At 43.0% G+C, this 19,155-nt stretch overlaps 2 protein-coding genes across 2 annotated transcripts; both read right to left on the bottom strand.

Annotated features, from left to right (window-relative positions):
- Positions 1-540: 540 nt before the first annotated feature.
- Positions 541-7,372, bottom strand: LOC138930134 (allergen Bos d 2-like). The gene is made up of 6 exons (XM_070289736.1): positions 7,239-7,372; positions 6,547-6,686; positions 6,278-6,348; positions 4,852-4,959; positions 2,603-2,704; positions 541-608 (listed from the first exon to the last, which is right to left on the bottom strand). Exons 1-6 carry the CDS (start codon positions 7,317-7,319, stop codon positions 541-543), a joined length of 570 nt encoding a protein of 189 aa, XP_070145837.1. The 5' UTR covers positions 7,320-7,372.
- A 3,196-nt stretch (positions 7,373-10,568) lies between these two features.
- Positions 10,569-17,017, bottom strand: LOC138930131 (allergen Bos d 2-like). Its single transcript, XM_070289725.1, has 6 exons — positions 16,937-17,017; positions 16,253-16,392; positions 15,996-16,064; positions 14,374-14,483; positions 13,291-13,392; positions 10,569-10,711 (listed from the first exon to the last, which is right to left on the bottom strand). The coding sequence occupies exons 1-6, from the start codon at positions 17,015-17,017 to the stop codon at positions 10,569-10,571; spliced, it is 645 nt and encodes a 214-aa protein (XP_070145826.1).
- Positions 17,018-19,155: the final 2,138 nt, after the last annotated feature.

The raw sequence follows: 19,155 nt of genomic DNA, 5'->3' as shown, positions 1-19,155 counted from the left end.
ACGACTGAGTGACTGAACTGAACTGAACTGTGCAGACTAGTGACTCAGTTGTACACATACAGATATTCTTTTTCTGATATTCTTTCCCCATGTGGTTTATTTCAGGAGACTGGATATAGTCCCGTCCTCTACAGTAGGACCTGTTGTTTGTCCATCCTGCATATACAAGTTTGCATCCGCTAATGTCAAACTCCCACGCCATCCCTTCCCTACCTCTTGGCACCCACAAGTCTGATCTCTATGTCCGCGAGACTCTATTTCTGTTTTGTCAAACAGGTTCACTTGTGGACGCTCTATGTTATTATTGCATGTTGTTCCCATTGCAATCCAGGGGAGGCACTGTAAAACTACTGTCTGTGGTTTATTCTCTCTTCTTACCAAGACAGTTTAAGGATTCACACCACGTGTCCTAAACAGGGTTATCACCTGCTTCATTGTGCCCTCGATTTCTACCCGGTTGGATTTACATGCTTTGTGCGTTAGATGTATGGCACACGCCCTCACTGACACCTATGTGCATTAATCAGTTTATTGATCACTTTAGGAATCCAGTAACATCAACAAGAGCACAGGGGACTCGTAGTAGGCAAGTCGCGGGTCGTGACTTCCTGGGAGAGACGAAATGACAATTTCAAGGAAAAGGTCTATTATCCTGATACAGATGATTAGTGCTATGATGCTGCTCGTATTCTTGACTTTGTTTTCTGCTTGAAACACGAAAAAAAAAAAAGTAGCACTTGCTGAGCTGATTAGGATTAACATGATGTTGGTGATAGCAGAAAGGAGAAGAGAGAAGCAGTGGATGGTGGACCCAGGGGAGAATTTTTTCCCTTCACCTTTCACAGAAGTCCTTCTGTGAGTGGGGCCGTGAGGGATTATCCTACAAGACCCTTTTCACAGAAGTCCCTGTGTGTGTCCCTGTGGGCTTGCATAGCGTTACCACCTGGTGAAACTAGCGATAAGCAGTCCTGCATCAGCTCATCTGCTGAGAGTCGCTAGGTTACATATTCAGAGGCCTGAGATGTAGGAGACGATATCCTGTGTCACCTGTGCGGCTTACGTCGATTGCAGTCTCCTTTATCATCACAGATGTGTTGCGGCTGCAAGGTCCTTCATTCCCAGTGGGATTCACCGGGGGGGGTCATCACATCTCACAGCTCGGGGCTTCACACCGCCTCCTCCTCTGTCCTCAGAGCATCTCACCGTGGAGTCTACACCAGTGTTGTGTTTGGACATTTAAATCCAACCACTTACGGAAGCCCGAGGCTTTGCTGTCCAGCAAGGTGGACTGTTTTCTTCTCCTATTCTTTCTGTAAATCAGTTTTTATTGAAACATCCTAGATTTGCAGCGTTGCGTTACTTTCAGCTGTACAGCAAGTGATTTGTCTGTACATTTGTGGTGGTTTAGTTGCTAAGTCATGTCCCACTGTTTGCATCCTATGGCCTAAAGCTTGCCAGAGTCCTCTGTCCATTGGATTTTCCAGGCAAGAATACTGGAGTGGGTTACCATTTTCTACTGCAAGGGATCTTTCTAACTCATGGACAGAAGCCACGTCTCCTGTGTCTCCTCACTGGCAGGCAGATTCTTGACCACTGAGTCACCTCCAAAGCCTCAGTTATACATATATGTAGGTAAATGTATTTCGAAGAAGGCAGTGGCACCCCACTCCAGTACTCTTGCCTGGAAAATCCCATGGACGGAGGAACCTGGTGGGCTGCAGTCCATGGGGTCGCTAAGAATCGGACAGGACTGAGCGACTTCACTTTCACTTTTCACTCTCATGCATTGGAGAAGGAAATGGCAACCCAGTCCCGTGTTCTTGCCTGGAGCATCCCAGGGACGGGGGATCCTGGTGGGCTGTCGTCTATGGGGTCACACAGAGTCGGACTCGACTGAAGCGACTTAGCAGCAGCAGGTGAATGTATACCTTTTAGATTCTTCTTTTGAACGTTATTACAAGACATTGCGTATAGTTCTCTGTGTTATCCACTATGCCTTTGTCATTTATTTTAAAAGTTTTACTGTGTATCTGCTCATCTTAAACTCCTAATTTACCCCTTGCCTGCTTCCCCTTTGGTGACCATTAATTTTGTCTGTGTTTGAGAGTCTGTCTCTGTTTTATGAATGGTTCATTGGCATCATATTTTTACGATTCCATGTGGAAGTGATGGCATATGATGTTTGCCTTTCTCTGTCTGACTTAGTTCACTTAGTAAGATCATCTCTGGGCCCATCCGTGTGGCTGCAAATGGCATCGTTTCATTCTTTTTCACGGCTGAGTAATATTCCATTGTGTATGTATCCCATTCTTAAAACAGTGAAAACTTGCACCTCCCCCAAAGAGCGAACCGACGGAGAAAAACCTCAGTGTCGGAAGTGTTACGTCTCTACTCACCCAGCTGATGTTCTCTGTTCTTATGGAGGACAGTCGTCTGTGAAAGAGAATGAATAAGGGGAATAATGACCATTGATATGCCTCTGTTTCCAAGGATTATTTCATAACAGCTTTGTACAAAGATATCTGTGTCAATGGGAATTTTGAATTGGATGTCCTAGTGACGTGTTTTCATTTTGGAAACCTGTCATCCTCTGGGGCTTTACCTGTTTCGATGACATGTTCTATATTTTCATTTGGAATCCCTCTCTCAGTGTTCAGCTGCTGATACTTCTGAAATTCTTCTTGAGTGAAACTGGTTCCTTTGGCTGGATTTCATAGCAGACAGGGCAGAAGAGGTGTGTATTAGAATCTGTTTTGGGTTGTAGAGAGTCACCTGGCTCCTACCTGTAGTGATCAGTAAGTCTCACCAACACCGCTGGCCTCCACCATCACCTAAACCCAGGTATTTTTCTACAGACGTGCCTGTGTGTGCACACAGGTCTTCACGGGAGTCCATGGGGGTAGAGTCCACATAGTTACCATGTTACCACGTTCCAGTTCTTACCACTACTGAGTGAGCTACAGGTCATTCAGCTGTGAGCTTAAGCATGCCCCAGGGAGATGCAGCTTTTCATGGTACAGTGGAGAAGGTCGTGGTAAGTCTGAGACTCAACTCTCAGACTCTAATGCTTCCTGTCCACTTTGTCTACATCCTAGAATTCCATCCCTGGGGTTTTCACGAACCCTCATGAAATGGAGAAGGAAACGGCAACTCACTCCAGTCTTCTTGCCTGGAGAATCCCAGGGACAGAGGAGCCTGGTGGGCTGCCGTCCATGGGGTTGCACAGAGTCGGACATGACTGACGCAACTTAGCAGCAGCAGCATGGAATGAATGGGCGGGGGGATGATTTGGAATTTTCAAAAGCACACTGACCCCACTGAGATGGTGGATCACCTTATGTTCAATGCCCCATAGCTGATATTTTCTGCCTGCTTTTTGTCTGTGAACGATTTTAGTCAAAGTGTAAGTTTATCAGAGGATTGCGAATGTCATATAGCAAAGGAAAACTGTCAGAGGAGATGAAATAATAATAATGTAGTCATGAAGCATAGACAAGGATCTGTAGTTCCTCCCCAAGAGCAATAGATACTGTTCTGGGTCATATCCTATGCGCTGTCTTATAGACGCTGAAACCCCACCCTGATGGACAAGTTAACTACAGGATGACTAGATTGTAGCTGCAACATAAGCTGCCACAATTCAGAGAATTGGTTTCAAGGAGTTGGGAACTGTCGATTCACTGTGCCTAAAACAGTCACGATGATGCTGTTCGGACCACTGATGATCGATTTCAAAATGACTGTTGGAGCTGACCTCTGTTTTTGCAAGGAGCCCTCTCCCTCTGTCTATAAGAGCACTTTTCCCTCTGTTTGCCAGTTGTGGGCTGGGGCAGTCAGCCTTTGGACAGAAGTCCACTCTCCCTGTAGGTGTCTGCATCTGAATGAGAGCAGACTTTTCTTTCTAAGAAGCTGGGCTCTTGGTTGCCTTTTGAAAGGCAGGCAGCAAGATCCCACATTTGGTGACAACGTCACACATGCTACTGAGGAAAACTCACACTTTGTCATCCTCAAAGAACAGACACAACCCCCACCCATCCCCGATGAGGATATAATATCAGAGGGGATAAAGCGGTGTGGGAGTGAACCCAGGGGATTGGGCGGATGGCAGAATGACTACCATTCCAGACCACGCTGCCTCTGCAGTCTTCAGTGTGGTCCGGTGGTATCTGCAGAGCATTGGGTTCAGGTTCAGGCAGTACTTTCATGACTGTGACAAAGGAGAAAGCATTTGTCATGGAGATGAATGCAGTCATGGCCGGGGACCTGTGAGTTTCTAAACTCAGGTTTACACCTTGGTTCACTTTGGCGTCAGGACCCAGCAACTCTGTATGATACTTGACAAGAAACTCATGGAGCATCCTGAAATGTTTCCTTGGATCTCTGGGATAACTATATCTCATTTTTAAAAGAGCCATCTGATAGAATCCCCCAGTGGATACTTTTCCACAGTTTTCTAGCAGACAGACTTTCTGTATCCCCGACTCACATCACATGAAGTCTGAATTCGCCGTGTGAACACACATCTGTTCAAATGCGCTTCATATAAGGTGCTGTGCTCAGTCGCTCAGTCATGTCTGACTCTTTGTGACCCCATGGAGTATAGACCACCAGGCTCCTCTGTCCGTGGGATTCTTCAGGCAAGAATACTGGAGTGCATTGCTATTCCCTCCTCCAGGGGATCTTCCCAACCCAGGGATCAAACCCAGGTCTCCCACACTGCAGGTGATTTCTTTCACATCTGAGCCACAGGTCAAGCCCTAATATAAGTTATGTGTGTACCTCTCTCCTTTCTGTAAAAATACTGATCATGTGAACACATCTAGTTTGTATTGGGGAAGCTATAGTACATACCGCAACCTTCAGTTAATTTTGTGATCTTCTGTCCATCATCATTTTCAAAATAAAGTACCAGGATGTTGTCTGATACGTGAATGATTTGCAAATAATTTGCACCTTCGACTGTGGCAGAGGAAAAAAAACAAACAAACATCAAACCTCAATATGATTAACTTCTTTTCATTTGAGCCTGACTTATTCTTCACATGCTATCGTGAGTCTTGCCTTGGATGGTGAACTGTATCTCACTGAGATTTCTAGTGATGCGTTGTTAGAAGTAGTTAAGATAGCTAGTGAACTAGGAAAGCTTTCTCCACCCCACCCCCTCTTCTCCTGAAGATGAAGACTTCCAGTCTTCTAGACTGAGCAGTCTTTGAATGAAAAAAAGTTGTCTATTGTGACTCTAGGAGGTGTTGAACCTCAGCTATGTCATAGGACCTCACAAGAGCTGACTGTTAAATTTTCAAGAATTTGGTAACCCAGTTTGCAAGTACAATCATGGTTTGAGAGGAATTCAAAAATTTAAATGAATGATATTAAAATAAATGTCAGTCCATCATCCAGAGTTATTTCCTAGGACAAGAGGAGATAAAAGAGGTACAGATTAGTCTATCGCAAAATGTTGGGCATATATAATGTGAAATGCTTGCAGATTAGATCCTGCGGCTCTGTGTCCACAGTTGAAATTAAAATAAATGCATAAGACCACAATTAGAGTGCTCTGTTGTACATTTTTTTCCCCATAAAAATGAAACATACAGACATTTGATCACTGAGTAGACTATTACAGTACTGATATTAATATTTGAGATTTATGTCCTCTTATTTTAATTATAGGTAGAAATCTATGTTAATCCCCCTTTTAAATTATGTATTAATATTCATATTTGAGAATTATTTCTCCTTATTTTAAGGTATAGAGATAGAAGTCTATGCTAAAGTCCCTTTCAAATTATATAAAAAATGAGGTTGAAATTTTGGCTGTTATTTTAACTGTTTCCATTTTTGGACTTTAAGTTAATCATGTTCTACTTACTAAACCTATTAATGAAAAACTTTGAATATTTAAAGAATTTCTTTAGTCCAAACAAATTTAATCATGTAGGTCAAGTAAAAGAAAAAATTGTAAAAGAGTCATCATTATCCTAAGTAGGTGATCACACTTCTCCATGCCCAAGGAACATGAGGAGTCCATGTTCTGGGGCTTTTTCTCAGAGACCATCAGTGGCCACATTCCAACCTCGGACCTCATCCTGGTGTTGTGGGACGGAATTCATTGCTGAAAAGTTAAATGGCTTTTCCAAGGTTGCACTGGTGACAAGTACAGGAAATAGTCCACCCGTCGAGACATCTAGTTGTTTTGGGTGAAACACAGACTATCCATCTGAACATGCTCCATGCTTTGGGGAAGACCACCTGTCCGAGGAGCTGGAATACTCACATTCTATGAAGTAAACACCTCCTTCTTGTCTCTTTAGCACTCCTGAGAAAAACTGGCATCTCCCGTCAAATCTGAAAAACACAGCAGACAAGACAATTCCTTCCCACCCGTTCACTCTCCAGGGCTTGAGGAGGACACCCTTCTGGGAATAGAGTTCGCACACCCAACTTCACAGCCATGCCTCACATCTCTCGCTGCACATTGGAGCCTGGACCCCATGTCAGAAGTCAACAGACTGCTGGCTTTCAGCTGAGGAGGACTGTGCTTACTTGACGTAAAATGAAATGGAGAGGTGTTCGCAGTCATCAGTGCATTCGATCTTGCGATTGTAACACCTCAGCGGGCCCCCTTCCACAATCTTCTCCTTGTTATCCGCGGCCGAATAAATCGTGCGCCACTCACCTGTAACCTAAGAAGGAAGTTCCTCATAAACAGCAGTCAATCTCTTTTCTGCTTACTTACCAATACACCGCACCACTATGCTTCTGCGTTTACCACAGAAGAGAAGCAAATTGAATCTTATTAAAGCAAAGAGGAGTCCCTCCCTCTACCTTGCAGAACGACACGACAGGAAATCATCTTTCCTATTGGAGCACAAAGCGTAGAATTCAGAAAGTTTTGCAGACAATGCAGAGTGTTTTGAAATAGCTAAAAGCACGCCTGTAAAGGCCGTGACAGTCCATATCTTTCTGAACGTTAGCTTGTTAGGCTTTTTGTTTGTTTCTTTTGCCTACAGATGAATAAGATAAATGGAAAATAACCAAGAACAGATAAACAGAGGGCAATATTACGTTCATGTAGATATGTCGACCACAGAAGGTACACAATCTGGTCATACATGTACACAGAATCATCTCTGTCAGATGCACACACAGCCTCTCACACACACATGCACACACACACACACACACACTCGATCAAGCAAGCAAGACCTCCTAGCAGATCAGCTCATGCTGGGTACCTTTGAGGGGTCTATCTCAGCTGGAGTTTCCTGGGCGGCACAAACCAGGACAAGGACGAGACTCAGCAACAGAACCTTCATCTTGTGACTCTCGACGTCCTTCTTCTACAGAATCTGAGGGCTCCCCGGTTACTGGAGAGTATGTACACTGGTCCCGCTTTTCATAGGATACATCCCTTGGCAGAATACATATTGGTCAAACAGTGGCTAATCGCACCATCACGGTGACCTAAGCATAATCTTCTGACATCCTGGTTGGCAGCGGAGCAGTTTGGCATTCTGTCCTTCTTATACAACTCCTGTGTTATTTCTTTCACATTGAAGAGGTCTGTTTAAGCTTATTTTCTAAAACGAATGTTGGCACCTTTGGTTTAAGATAAATAGGAGGTATCTCTACCAGGAATCAGTTACCAGGGAATTCGTCAGAGGGGTCAATATATATATTTTTAATATTAAAATTGCACTACAGATGATGTACAATATTTTTTTGCTACAAGTGTAGCACATAGGTATTTATAATTTCATTTCTACCTTTAGACTTATAAAATATTGCCTTTGTTATTCCCTATGTTTTCCAATCTTTATTTGTCAAATAATCTTTGTATGTTATTAAGAGTTGGGCACGACTGAGCAACTGAACTGAACTGAACTGACCTCTTATTCCACTCCTTGTCTGCGTGTTACTGACTTCTTTCCCTCAGCATATTCATTTGAATAAACATCTATGTATTTTTCTAGACTCCTTCCCCACTGCCCCTGCATAGTGCCATCAGGATATGTCCCACTTTTATCCATTCCGGTGTTGATGGATACACATTTATAGACACGATTTCGTAAGGAAGTGAGCCATCTTAACTCCTGGGTAGAGACTTAGGGGTTGAGCTGCTGGATCTCTGTGGCTCTGATTTTCGATCCCTACCAACAGGAGATGAGAATTTCTGCTGCTCCATCCTTGCCAGGACTCAGTATGGTCAGCTGTTTTCATGTCAGAGACTGTAACGAGTGTGTTAGTGCATACAGTTTCAGGAGTATTTTCCATTTCCTCGGTGAGTAAAGTGGGGTGGTTGCCATCTGTTTATTCCCTTTGTCAGGCATCTCTGCAAGTCGGTTTGTTCACTACTGTGTGAATTATTTGTTTTTCATGAAGTCTGTAGGTTTTTACCTTTTCTGGATATGAGTCTCTTTTCAGATGGAGATGTGCGAATATTTTCCCCCTGTCACTGGCTTCACTTGTGTTTCCTTAAGGTTGTCCCTCAAAGATGTAAATATTTTGATTGAGGCTTGGTTATTAACATTCTGTTCCCAGTGTGGGATCCTGTTTGGTGTATATTTTAATCAGTAACCGCCTAATCTTTGATCACTGTGTCCACCTGTGTTTTAACTCTAGAGTCTTTCTTGCTTTGGGTCTTACATACACGTCTATGAATCTCTCTGTGTTAGTTGTAAAACGTGGAGCAATGAAAGAGTTGAAGTTATTATTATTATTTTTTTGGTCACATGAATTCTCAATTTCTCCCACAGTTTTCCTTATAAGATTATTGTTCTCTTCTGAATTTCCTTTGTAACTGTATCCAAAATCTATTTGTCTCTATATTCCTGTCCTTTCCCCACGAGCATATTTGGTTGTGTCCTGGTTTGTGTTTCTCCATTCTTGGTTCTCTTTTTGGGGCAGTGTTAAAAAGACAGTTAGAACGTGAGGATCACACGAGTGGCCTTCAACAAGTTTGTGTCAAAAGCAAAGCATTCACAGTTCCCATCTTGTGAAAATAGAATTGTCATCCATTTACGGATCATTAGAGCAGTACATGTTTCTGTTGATTTTCACAAAGCGTGTCTGAAAGAGCAAGACATTAGTTTTGCTGCATTTTGGAGCCAAAAGAAATAATCCTTGAATAAATGGTGGCTTCAGAGTTCTCAGCATAAGCAAATACTCAGTTTCACACATAAGGGTTTAATTGACTTAAGTTCTACTTCAGGTTTTTTTTTTTTCTTTTGTTATATTTTTTCCTGTTTATTTATAACTAGCTAAAGAGCTCCTGTGATTTAAAGAAATATGTAATGAACTGAATGGTGACTATGACAAATAGGATTGCACATATACCTGTCAGTGGCTTAGAGCAAAACTTTTAAGTGTTTTTATCACACACACACACACATACACACACGGGGTAAAATGAGTAACAGATGTGTTAGTCAACTTATGTCTTATGTAAATCACCAATGATGGTTTTTCTTTGACTCTAGCTTCCTACTCCTGATCTTCCTGCAAACTTCTAAGAGTTGGTATATCCACACTGATTAAAGTTTATACACTTGTGAGAGAGGATCCCTCTTCCCCAGGATGTGATATATTGTCAACTGGATAGAGATCCTTGAAAATAATTTTTCAGGTAAAATTTTTTTTAACGGTTCCTATTTCCTGCCTGGTTCCTAATGTTTTCATTATTCACACGTCAACTGTTTCCCTGAGAATTTTTTAAAAGTATTTTAGTGGGGTATCTCAGTGGCCATACTTCTTATAGCTTTTGCTAAGGGTTTGTTTTCGTTTTAAATTTTACAACGCACACTGGCTCTTGCTTGCTGTGTTCTGCCTTTCGCTCGTGATGGAGGGAGGGCTTGTCGTTGTGATGGTTCTCTTGTTCAGGCTCTGGAGCACGAGCGGAGTTTGTGTAGTGTGTGGCCTTTGCTATCATACACACGTGGGATCTTCCAGGATATGGATTCAGTGTGTGTCCCCTGCGTTGGCAGGTGGAATCTGAACCACTGGACCCCTGGGGAAGGCCCTCTGCTCCGTTTGTCCTTTCTTCGTTTTAATTCTTGTTTAAGGTCGCTTCCTTGGATCAGACCTAAGTGAGCATAGCTTCATTCTTCCTGGGGCTATTAGTAGCTGTCCTCCACACCGCGCCAGGAGCAATATTGGACACCTTCCAACCTGGAGGTGGGGGGCTCATCTTTCAGTGTCATGTCTGTTTGGCACTTTGTACAGCTCATGGGGTTCCCACAGCAAGAATACTGCAGTGGTTGGCCACTGCCCCCCTCCAGTGGGTCGCCTTCTGTCAGAACTGTTCACAGTGACCCGTTCTGTCTTGGGTGGCCCTACACGAAATGGCCCGTAGCTTCGCTGAGTCATGCCAGCCCCTTCAGCACAAAAGGCAGTGATCCATGTAGGGAGTATAGCTTATTCGTCAACCGCCATTGTTCTGTTTTCCATCAACAACCCGAGTCAACGGACACCAGTATCTTGACCTTGGACATCAGTGTGTGCTTGTAACATGCATTCAGAGTGCACACAGCTTACATTGAGCCCTGGCAGGGTCCAGGCCCAGTGCCCTATTCTGTCTTGCCTCTCACTTCACAGCCGTTCAGGTGCACCCAGCCTTCCACCTCCTCGTGAATCCACCAGAGATCTCCAGAGTGGTCTAGGATGGCCTCATCTTTTTCACCTCCCTGACACATTTTTCCTGGTGCCTTGTCTGGTCAAGTGGCATGACCTACGGGACACCCATGATGCTTCTTTGGCCCATTGGTTGGCACCAGTCAATGACTATTACTTTGAGAAATATCTGACGAGCAAGCACCTTCTATGCAGAGCTTTAGGTAACTCTGCACCTGCATTGCGTCAGCATCAAAGTCTCTGCTTCTGGGGTTTGAGAAGGAGAGTAGCCCCCCTCTAGTCGGACATCACAGACCCTGTGCTTTGTAAACACCATCGCTGCCCTTTCTTTAGTAAACACTGTTCACTTTTGGTGTGTGTGTGTGTGTGTGTGTGTGTGTGTGTGCGCGCGCCCGCGCGCTCAGTTCATAAATCATGCCTGACTCTAACGGCTCCTTGGACTGTAGCCTGCCAGACTCCTCTGTTCATGGGTTCTCCAGGCAAGAATACTGGAGTGGGGTTCCATTACCTTCTCCAGGGTATCTTCTTGACCCAGGGATCAAACCTACATCTCTTCCATCCCCTGAAACAGTAGGTGTATTTTTTTTACCACTGTGCCCCCTGGAAGCCATGTAAGACTTCATTCTGAAACATCTCTACCACCTCCTGCAACCCCACAGCAGATGAACACTGCTTGACACCATCGTTGAGTTGTTTTCAGGTTCCACTTAGGACAGCTCAGAATAAGGTACCTGAAAACCAATCCCATTTCTCATGTGACAACTGATCAGAACCTCATTTCAGCATATAAAACTACCTTCTGTGGCTTTTTCTCTCATCTCACAGAAACACTTGCAGAATTCACACCATGCATCCTAAACAGAGTTATTTCCACCTTCTTTGTACACTCGATTTTCCACACAGTTGAATTTACATGTGTAGAGTCTTTGCAAATATAGAAACTTTGTTCACTACACATATGTGCTTTAATCAATTTATTGATCAGTTCAGGAATCCAGTAACATTAGCAAGAACAGAGGACATTCATAGTTGGACAGCCGTGGGTTCAGGGTCATGATTTCCTGGGAGAGAATAAATGATGATTTTGAGGAAAAGGTCTACCGTCTTCATATGGATGATTGGAAGACCTTAGTGCTTTGATGCTGCTCTATTCTTGCTTCATTTTTCTCTTTTAACATGAAAAAAAGTAAAACATTGTTGACCTGATTAGCACGAATATGATATTGTCTGAAACATGATAGAAGCAGTTGCTGATGGAAGCAGTGGGGAAATTTTCCTACAAGACTCATTTCACAGAAGTTGGTCTGTGTGTGTACCCCTGGGGGTTCCATGAAATTACCATGTGGTGAAACTAGCTGTGAGCAGTCTGGTATGAGGTCTGATATCGAGAGACACTAAGTTACATGTTCACAGCTCTTTGAGATGCAGGAGATTATATGCTGTGTGCCCTGTGCCGCTTACATCTTCTGTGATATCATTAATCATCACACATGTGTTGTGGCTGCGAGCCCATTCATTCACAGTGGGATTCCCCAGCGATCATCATCACTCCCAGCTCAGGCCTTCACACCACCTCCGTTGTCCTCAAAGCATCTCACAGTGGATTCTACACCAATGTCAGTGTTTAGATATTCTCAATCAAAGACTAAGGAAGCCCAACCCTTTGACACTTGGCAAGGTGAAGGGTTTGGTCATCCCAATCTTTTTTTTAAGTTAATTTTTATTGAAATGTAGTTGATGTTCAATGTTGCATTAGATTCAGGTACAGAGCAAAGTGACGCATTCATACTTTTGCTGCTGCTTTCTCGGTATGTTGTTGCTACCGTGACGGTATGCACTATAGCTTCCCAGATTCCTGCGTCCATTGGAATTTCCAGGCAACTTTACTGGTGTGGGGGTGCCATTTCCTATTCGAAGGACCTTCCTGACGCAGGGATAGATTCATGTTTCCTGTGTCTCCTGCATTGGCAGGCAGATTCTGGAACTCGGAGTCACCTGGGAAGCCCTCACTTACATATATGTGTAGGTAAATGTATACCTTTTTTCATTCTTCTTCTTAAAAGTTATTAGAAGACACTCAGTATAGGTCCCTGTTCTCTCCAGTTGGTCTTTGTCATTTGTTTTGTGTATTTTAGTGTCTATCTGCTCATATTATCTGTGTTTGAGTCTGCCTCCATTCTTTATTGGTTCATTTGAATGCTATTTTAGATTCCACGTGGAAGTGATGGCATATGATATTTGCCTTTCTCTTTCTGAGCTACTTTACTTAGTAACATCATCTCTAACCCCATCCAGGTTGCTGCAAATGGTATTTTTCATTCTTTTTGTTGGCTGAGTAATATTCCATTGTGTATGTACCCCATTCTTAAAGAGGCAAAAACCCCCCTCCCCCAAAGTGTTAAGCTACTGAGGAAAAAAAAAAATATGTTGTAAGCGTCATAATTCTACTTACCCAACCGCTCTTCACTGTTCTTATGGAGGACAATTGTCTGTGAAAGAGAATGAATAAGAGGGAAAATGATTATTGACATGCCTCTATTTCAAAGGATTATTTCAAAACAGCTCTTATTCAAGATATCTCTGCCAATAGGTAATTTGAATGGGATGTTCTGGTAATGTGTTTTCATTTTGGAAACCTGTCATCCTCTGGGGCTTTACCTGTTTCGATGACATTTTCTATATTTTCATTTGGAACCTCCCTTTCGCTGTTCAGCTGCTGATACTTCTGAAGTTCTTCTTGAGTGAAACTGGTTCCTTTGGCTGGATTTCATAGCAGACAGGGCAGAAGAGGTGTGTGTTAGAATCCGTTATGGGTTGTAGAGAGTCAGCTGGCCCCTACCTGTAGTGATAGGTAAGTCTCAGCAACACCACTGCCCTCCACCATCACCTAAACCCTGCTTTCCAGGTAGTTATTTACAGAGGTGCCCAAGTGCACACAGGTCTTCAGATGTGTCCGTGGGGGTAGAGTCCACACGGTTAACATGTTATCCCCTTCCAGTTCAGAGTACTAGTCATTGAACTGCTAATCATTCAGCCGAGACCTTAGGCAGCCCCCTGTGAGATGCAGTCTTTCATGGGACATCACAGAAGGTCATGGCGGGTCTGAGACTCGGAATTCCTCCCAACTCCATCTCTTCCTGTCCACATTGTTGACATTCTAGAAGTCCATCCCTGCTGTTTTCATGAACCCTTGTGAAATGAATGGGCACGGGAATGGGGAAGTTTTGAAACCACACTGGTCCTAGTGAGATGGAACAGAACCTTGTGTTCCTTGCCCCACCCACCCTGTTTTTTGGCCTGCCTTTTGTCTGTGAAATATTTAAGTCAAAGGATAAGTTTAATCAGAGAAATGAGAATGCGGGAAAGCAAAGGGAAATGGTCAAAAGAGACCAAGGAAGAATAATGTAGTCATGAAGCAAAGACAAGCACCTGTAGCTCCCCTCCAAGGACAACAGATACTGTTCTGGGTCATATCCTGCAAGCTGTTTGTTACCCCATGGACTCTAGCCCGCCAGGCTCCTCTGCCCATGGGGTTTTCCAGGCGAGAATACTGGAGTGGGTTGCTATGCCCTCCTCCATGGAATCTTCCCTACCCAGGGATCAAACCCAGCTCTCCCACATTGGATGTGGGTTCTTTCCCAGCTGAGCCACCTGAAGCCCTATCATAAGGTGTCTGTACCTCTCTCCTTAGTGTAAAAGTACTGATCATAGGAGCTCATCTACATAAGCTCCAGTGCTTACCAAGACCTTCAGTCATTTTTGTGATCCTCTCCCCATCATAATTTTCAGCATAAGTTACCAGCATGTTTTCTGACACATGAATCACTTCCAAAGTATTGGTACCGTCGACTGTGACAGAAAAAAAAAAAAATTCAAACCTCCGTATGATGAACTTCTTTCCTTTTCAGTTGAACATGTATTATTCTTCTCACGCTCTCTATCGTCTGTTTTCTCTCTGATGGTAAACTTTGTCTCAAAGACATTTCTAGTGGTGTATTGTTAGAATCTTTAAGAGAGCTAGTGAAGTAGGAAAGCCCTCTCCACAGCCCCCTCTCCTGAAGATCATCAAGAATTTCAGTCTTCGAAACTGAGCACTCTGTGGACGATAGCAAAGTTGCTTGTTTGCAACTATAGTTGAACCTCAGCCATCTCATAGCCGCTCACAAGAGCTGACTGTTACACTTTCAGGAATTTTGTGACCCAATTTGCAAGTACCATCATGGTTAGAAAGCAGTTCTAAAAAATTAGATGAATCTTAGTAAAATGAGAGTTACTGCATATCCAGAGTTATTTCCTAGCATAAGAGCTAACAAAAGAGGTATACGTTAGTCTACTGTCTGATGTTGGACATACATACTCTTGAACGATTGCAGATGAGATCCTGTGGCTGCATGTCCACAGCTCAAATTAAAATAGTTGCATCAGACCAAGATCAGAGTGCTCTGTTGTATACGTTGTCAATGAAAATGAATCCTGTGGACACTGGATCACTTAATGTAATGTTACAGTGTTGGTATTAATACTTGAGGATCATTTCCTGTTATTTTCAAATACAGGGAAAGAAATCTGTTAGTGCTCCTTTCAGCTTATGTATTGATACTATATTTGAGAAATATTTCTTGTTATTTCAAACTGTGGAGATAGAAGTCTATGCTAAACTCACTTTCAATACATGCAAAGATTCTTTGAAATTTTTGCTCTTGTTTTGAAGTGAAGTGAAAATCACTCAGTTGTGTCTGACATGTGTGAACCTCGGCCTGCCACCCATCAGACTCCCCTGTCCATGGGATTCTCCAGGCAAGAAGACTAGAGTAGGTAGTCATTTTCTTCTCCAGGGTACTTCCAAACCCAGGAATAAAACCTGGGTCTTCTGCATTGCAGAGCTCTTATTTTAGCTGCTCTCATTTGGGGGCTTTAAATTAATCATGTTCTACTTACTACACTTACTAATAAAGAAAGTTAATACTTAAGAAATTTCTTCACTTTAAGCAAATTTGATCATGTAGATGAAATAAGAGGTAAAAACAACTTTGAAAGAGTCTTTATAATCTTAAAATAGTAATATATACATAATCTTATGCCCTTCACCATGCCCAGGGAACATGTATAGTCACCGTTCTGGGGCTTTTTCTCAGAGATCATCAATGGCCACATTCCACCCTTGGACCTCATGCCGGTGTTGTGGAACAGAATTGATTCCTGAAAAATTAAATGGCTTTTCCAAGATTGCATTGGTAATGAGTAGAGGAAGCAGTCCACCCATCCAGACATCTAGTTTTCTTTGATGGAACCGAGGCTATCCAACTGAACATGTTGCATGGTTTTGGGAAGACAGCCCATCGGAAAAGCTGGAATACTTATATTCTATGACGTACACATATCCTTCTTTTCTCTTTGCCACTTCTGTGAGCAACAGACATGCGCCATCGTCCCTGAAAAACCAACAGACAAGACATTCCTTCTCACCATCCATTTCCCAGTGCTTGAGGACACCCTTGAATAGAGTTCACACCCTCAGCTTCACAGCCATGACTCCCACCTTTCACTGCACATTGGAGCCCAGACCCTGTCTCCAAAGTCAGCAGTCTCCTTGCTTTCCATTAAGGAGGACTGTGCTTACTTGAGATAAAATGTAATGGAGAGAGATTCACAGTCATCGATGCATTCAATCCGACGATAGTAATTCCTCAGTGGGCCCCCTTCCACAATCTTGTCCTTGTTATCTGCAGCTGCGTAAATGGTACGCCACTCTCCTGGAATCTAAGAAGGAAGGTCTCCATAAGCGTCAGTCAATATCTCTTTTGGTTACTCACCAGTACACAGCACCACCTTTGCTTCTGCCTTTCGCACAGAAGAGAAGTAAATTCAGCCTTATTAAGCAGAGTTCTACCCCTTACCTTGTTGAATAACATGACATGAATTCATGATTCCTGTTCAGGCAGAAAGTGTAGAATTCAGGGGTTTTTTTGAAATAAAACATGTCATGATTGGTCATGACTCTCTGAATGATAGCATGATAAATTGTTTCCTTTTTTTTTTTTTAGCCTATAGACTAATAAGATGAAGAAAAAATAAAAGAGCGGATAGACAAACGGTTGCATTTTTCTCAGGTAGTTACATGGACCCCGGTATGTATACAATCTGACCCTGCATATAAATGAGCTAATCTCTTACATGTACACAAAAACAAGCACACACACACACATGCACCCAGACATACACACACACACACACACACACACACACACACACACACACACTCAAACAAGCAAGACCTTCTAGGAGATCACCTCATTCTGCGTACCTTTGAGGGGTCTATCTCAGCTGGAGTTTCCTGGGCAGCACCAACCAGACCACAGAGGAGAGTCAGGAACACAGCCTTCATCTTGGGATTCTCGTGGCCCTTCTTCTAGAGAAGCTGAGGGCGTCCCAGCTGTTGGAGAGGTTGTGAATTGGTTGCACTTTTTATAGGATACGTCTCTTGGCAGAATACATAATGATCAAACAGTGGTCAGTCACACCATGTGCTTACATAGATGCCATCTTCCCATATCCTGGATGGCAGCTGAGCTTTTTTCGTGGTTTTCTGTGGATCTTATAAAGCTATTTACTTTTAGACAAGCTGCAGTGGACCTGGACATTAAGTCTTCGCTGTAAATAAGAAATCACAGGACACTTGAGGTATTTCCAGGACAGTGATATTTATATTCTTGTCCATCCTCCAAGCGTCCAAGACACATATCCTCAACCTCTGTGTTATTTCGTTCCCATTGAAGAAGTCTGTTTAAGCTTATTTTCTACAAGTACAGATGGCACTGTCCAATTTAAGAAGATAAATATGAGTTGTCTCTACCAGGACTCAGTTCTCAGGGCCTTCGTCAGAGGGGTCTGCATGTTTTTTATGTTGAAATTGAAATATAGTTGATGTACAATATTTTTTGGTACTGGTATACCGTATAGGTATTCGTAATTTTATTGCTTCTTTTGAAGTTACAAGTATGCAGGCTTTGTTTTATTGCCTATGTAGTACAGTATATATTTATATGTTATTTATTTTAACATAGTAGTTTGTACGTCTTATTCTACTCCTCCTGTCTGAACCTACCACTTTCCTTCACCCCACTGGTTGCAACTAGTTTCTTCTCTGTATCTTTTTTGTTGTTGTTGTTATATTCTGGAGTTTGTTTTATTTTTTACTTTGCACATATAAGTGGGATGCAACACTTTGGCTCTCCATTCTTTTATTTTTTCTTCATCTTATTTTTCTGTAGGTCTATAAAAAACTTGGCATGTTATCATTCATAGAGTCCTGAACTGTCACAGCCATTTGCCATGATATTGTACGGTATTCGTCTTTCTCCATCTGACTGCTCTCACTTAGCATCATACCCTAAGGTCCATCCACACTGCTCTAAAATTCACATATTTATGGTTGGCAAGTATTCCACTGATTTGTGTATGCATATACACAAATAGATACCGGAGAAGGTAATGGCACCCCACTCCAGCACTCTTGCCTGGAAAATCTCACGGACGGAGGAGCCTGCTAGGCTGCAGTCCATGGGGTCGCTAGGAGTCTGACATGACTGAGCGACTTCCCTTTCACTTTTCACTTTCATGCATTGGAGAAGGAAATGGCAACCCACTCCAGTGTGCTTGCCTGGAGAATCCCAGGGACGAGGGAGCCTGGTGGGCTGCCGTCTATGGGGTCGCACAGAGTCAGACATGATTGAAACGACTTAGCAGCATACACAGGTACGTCTATGTGTGTATACGTATATAGATGTTCAAGCTGAATTTAGAAAAGGCAGAGGAACAAGAAATCAAATTGCCAACATCTATTGGATCATCCAAAAAGCAAGAGAGATCCAGAAAAGCATCTGTGTGTGTGTGTTAGTTGCTCAGTCGTGTCTGACTCTTTGCGATCCCACAGACTGTAACCAGCCAGGCTTCTCTGTCCATGGATTTCTCCAGACAAGAATACTGGAGTGGATTGCCATTCCCTTTTCCAGAGGAACTTCCCAACTCAGGGACTGATCTCTCGTCTCCTGCATCGCAGGAAGGTTCTTTACTCTTTGATCTACAGGTGAGTCCATCTACTTCTGCGTTATTGACTATGCCAGACTTTGACTATGTGGATCATAACAAAATGTGGAAAATTCTTCAAGAGATGGGAATACCAGACCAACTTACGTGCCTCTGGAGAAATCTGTACGCAGGTCAAGAAGCAACAGTTAGAACAGGACATAGAAGAATGGACTGGTTTCAAGTTGGGAAAGGAGTACATCAAGGCTGTATGTTGTCACCCTGCTGATTTAACTGATATGCAGAGTACATCATGAGGAATGCTGGGCTGGAAGAAGCACAAGCTGGAATCAAGACTGCCAGGAGAAATATCAGTAACCTCAGATATGCAGATGACACCACTGTTATGGCACAAAGTGAAGAACTAAAGAGCCTGTTGATGAAGGCTAAAGAGAAGAGTGAAGAAGCTGTCTTAAAACTCAACCTTCCAAAAACTTA

This window comes from Ovis canadensis, chromosome X, assembly GCF_042477335.2.
Source record: "Ovis canadensis isolate MfBH-ARS-UI-01 breed Bighorn chromosome X, ARS-UI_OviCan_v2, whole genome shotgun sequence".
Lineage (NCBI taxonomy): Eukaryota > Metazoa > Chordata > Mammalia > Artiodactyla > Bovidae > Ovis > Ovis canadensis.
The sequence above is the reverse complement of the archived record's forward strand: the minus strand, read 5'-3'. Positions and strand labels throughout refer to the sequence as shown.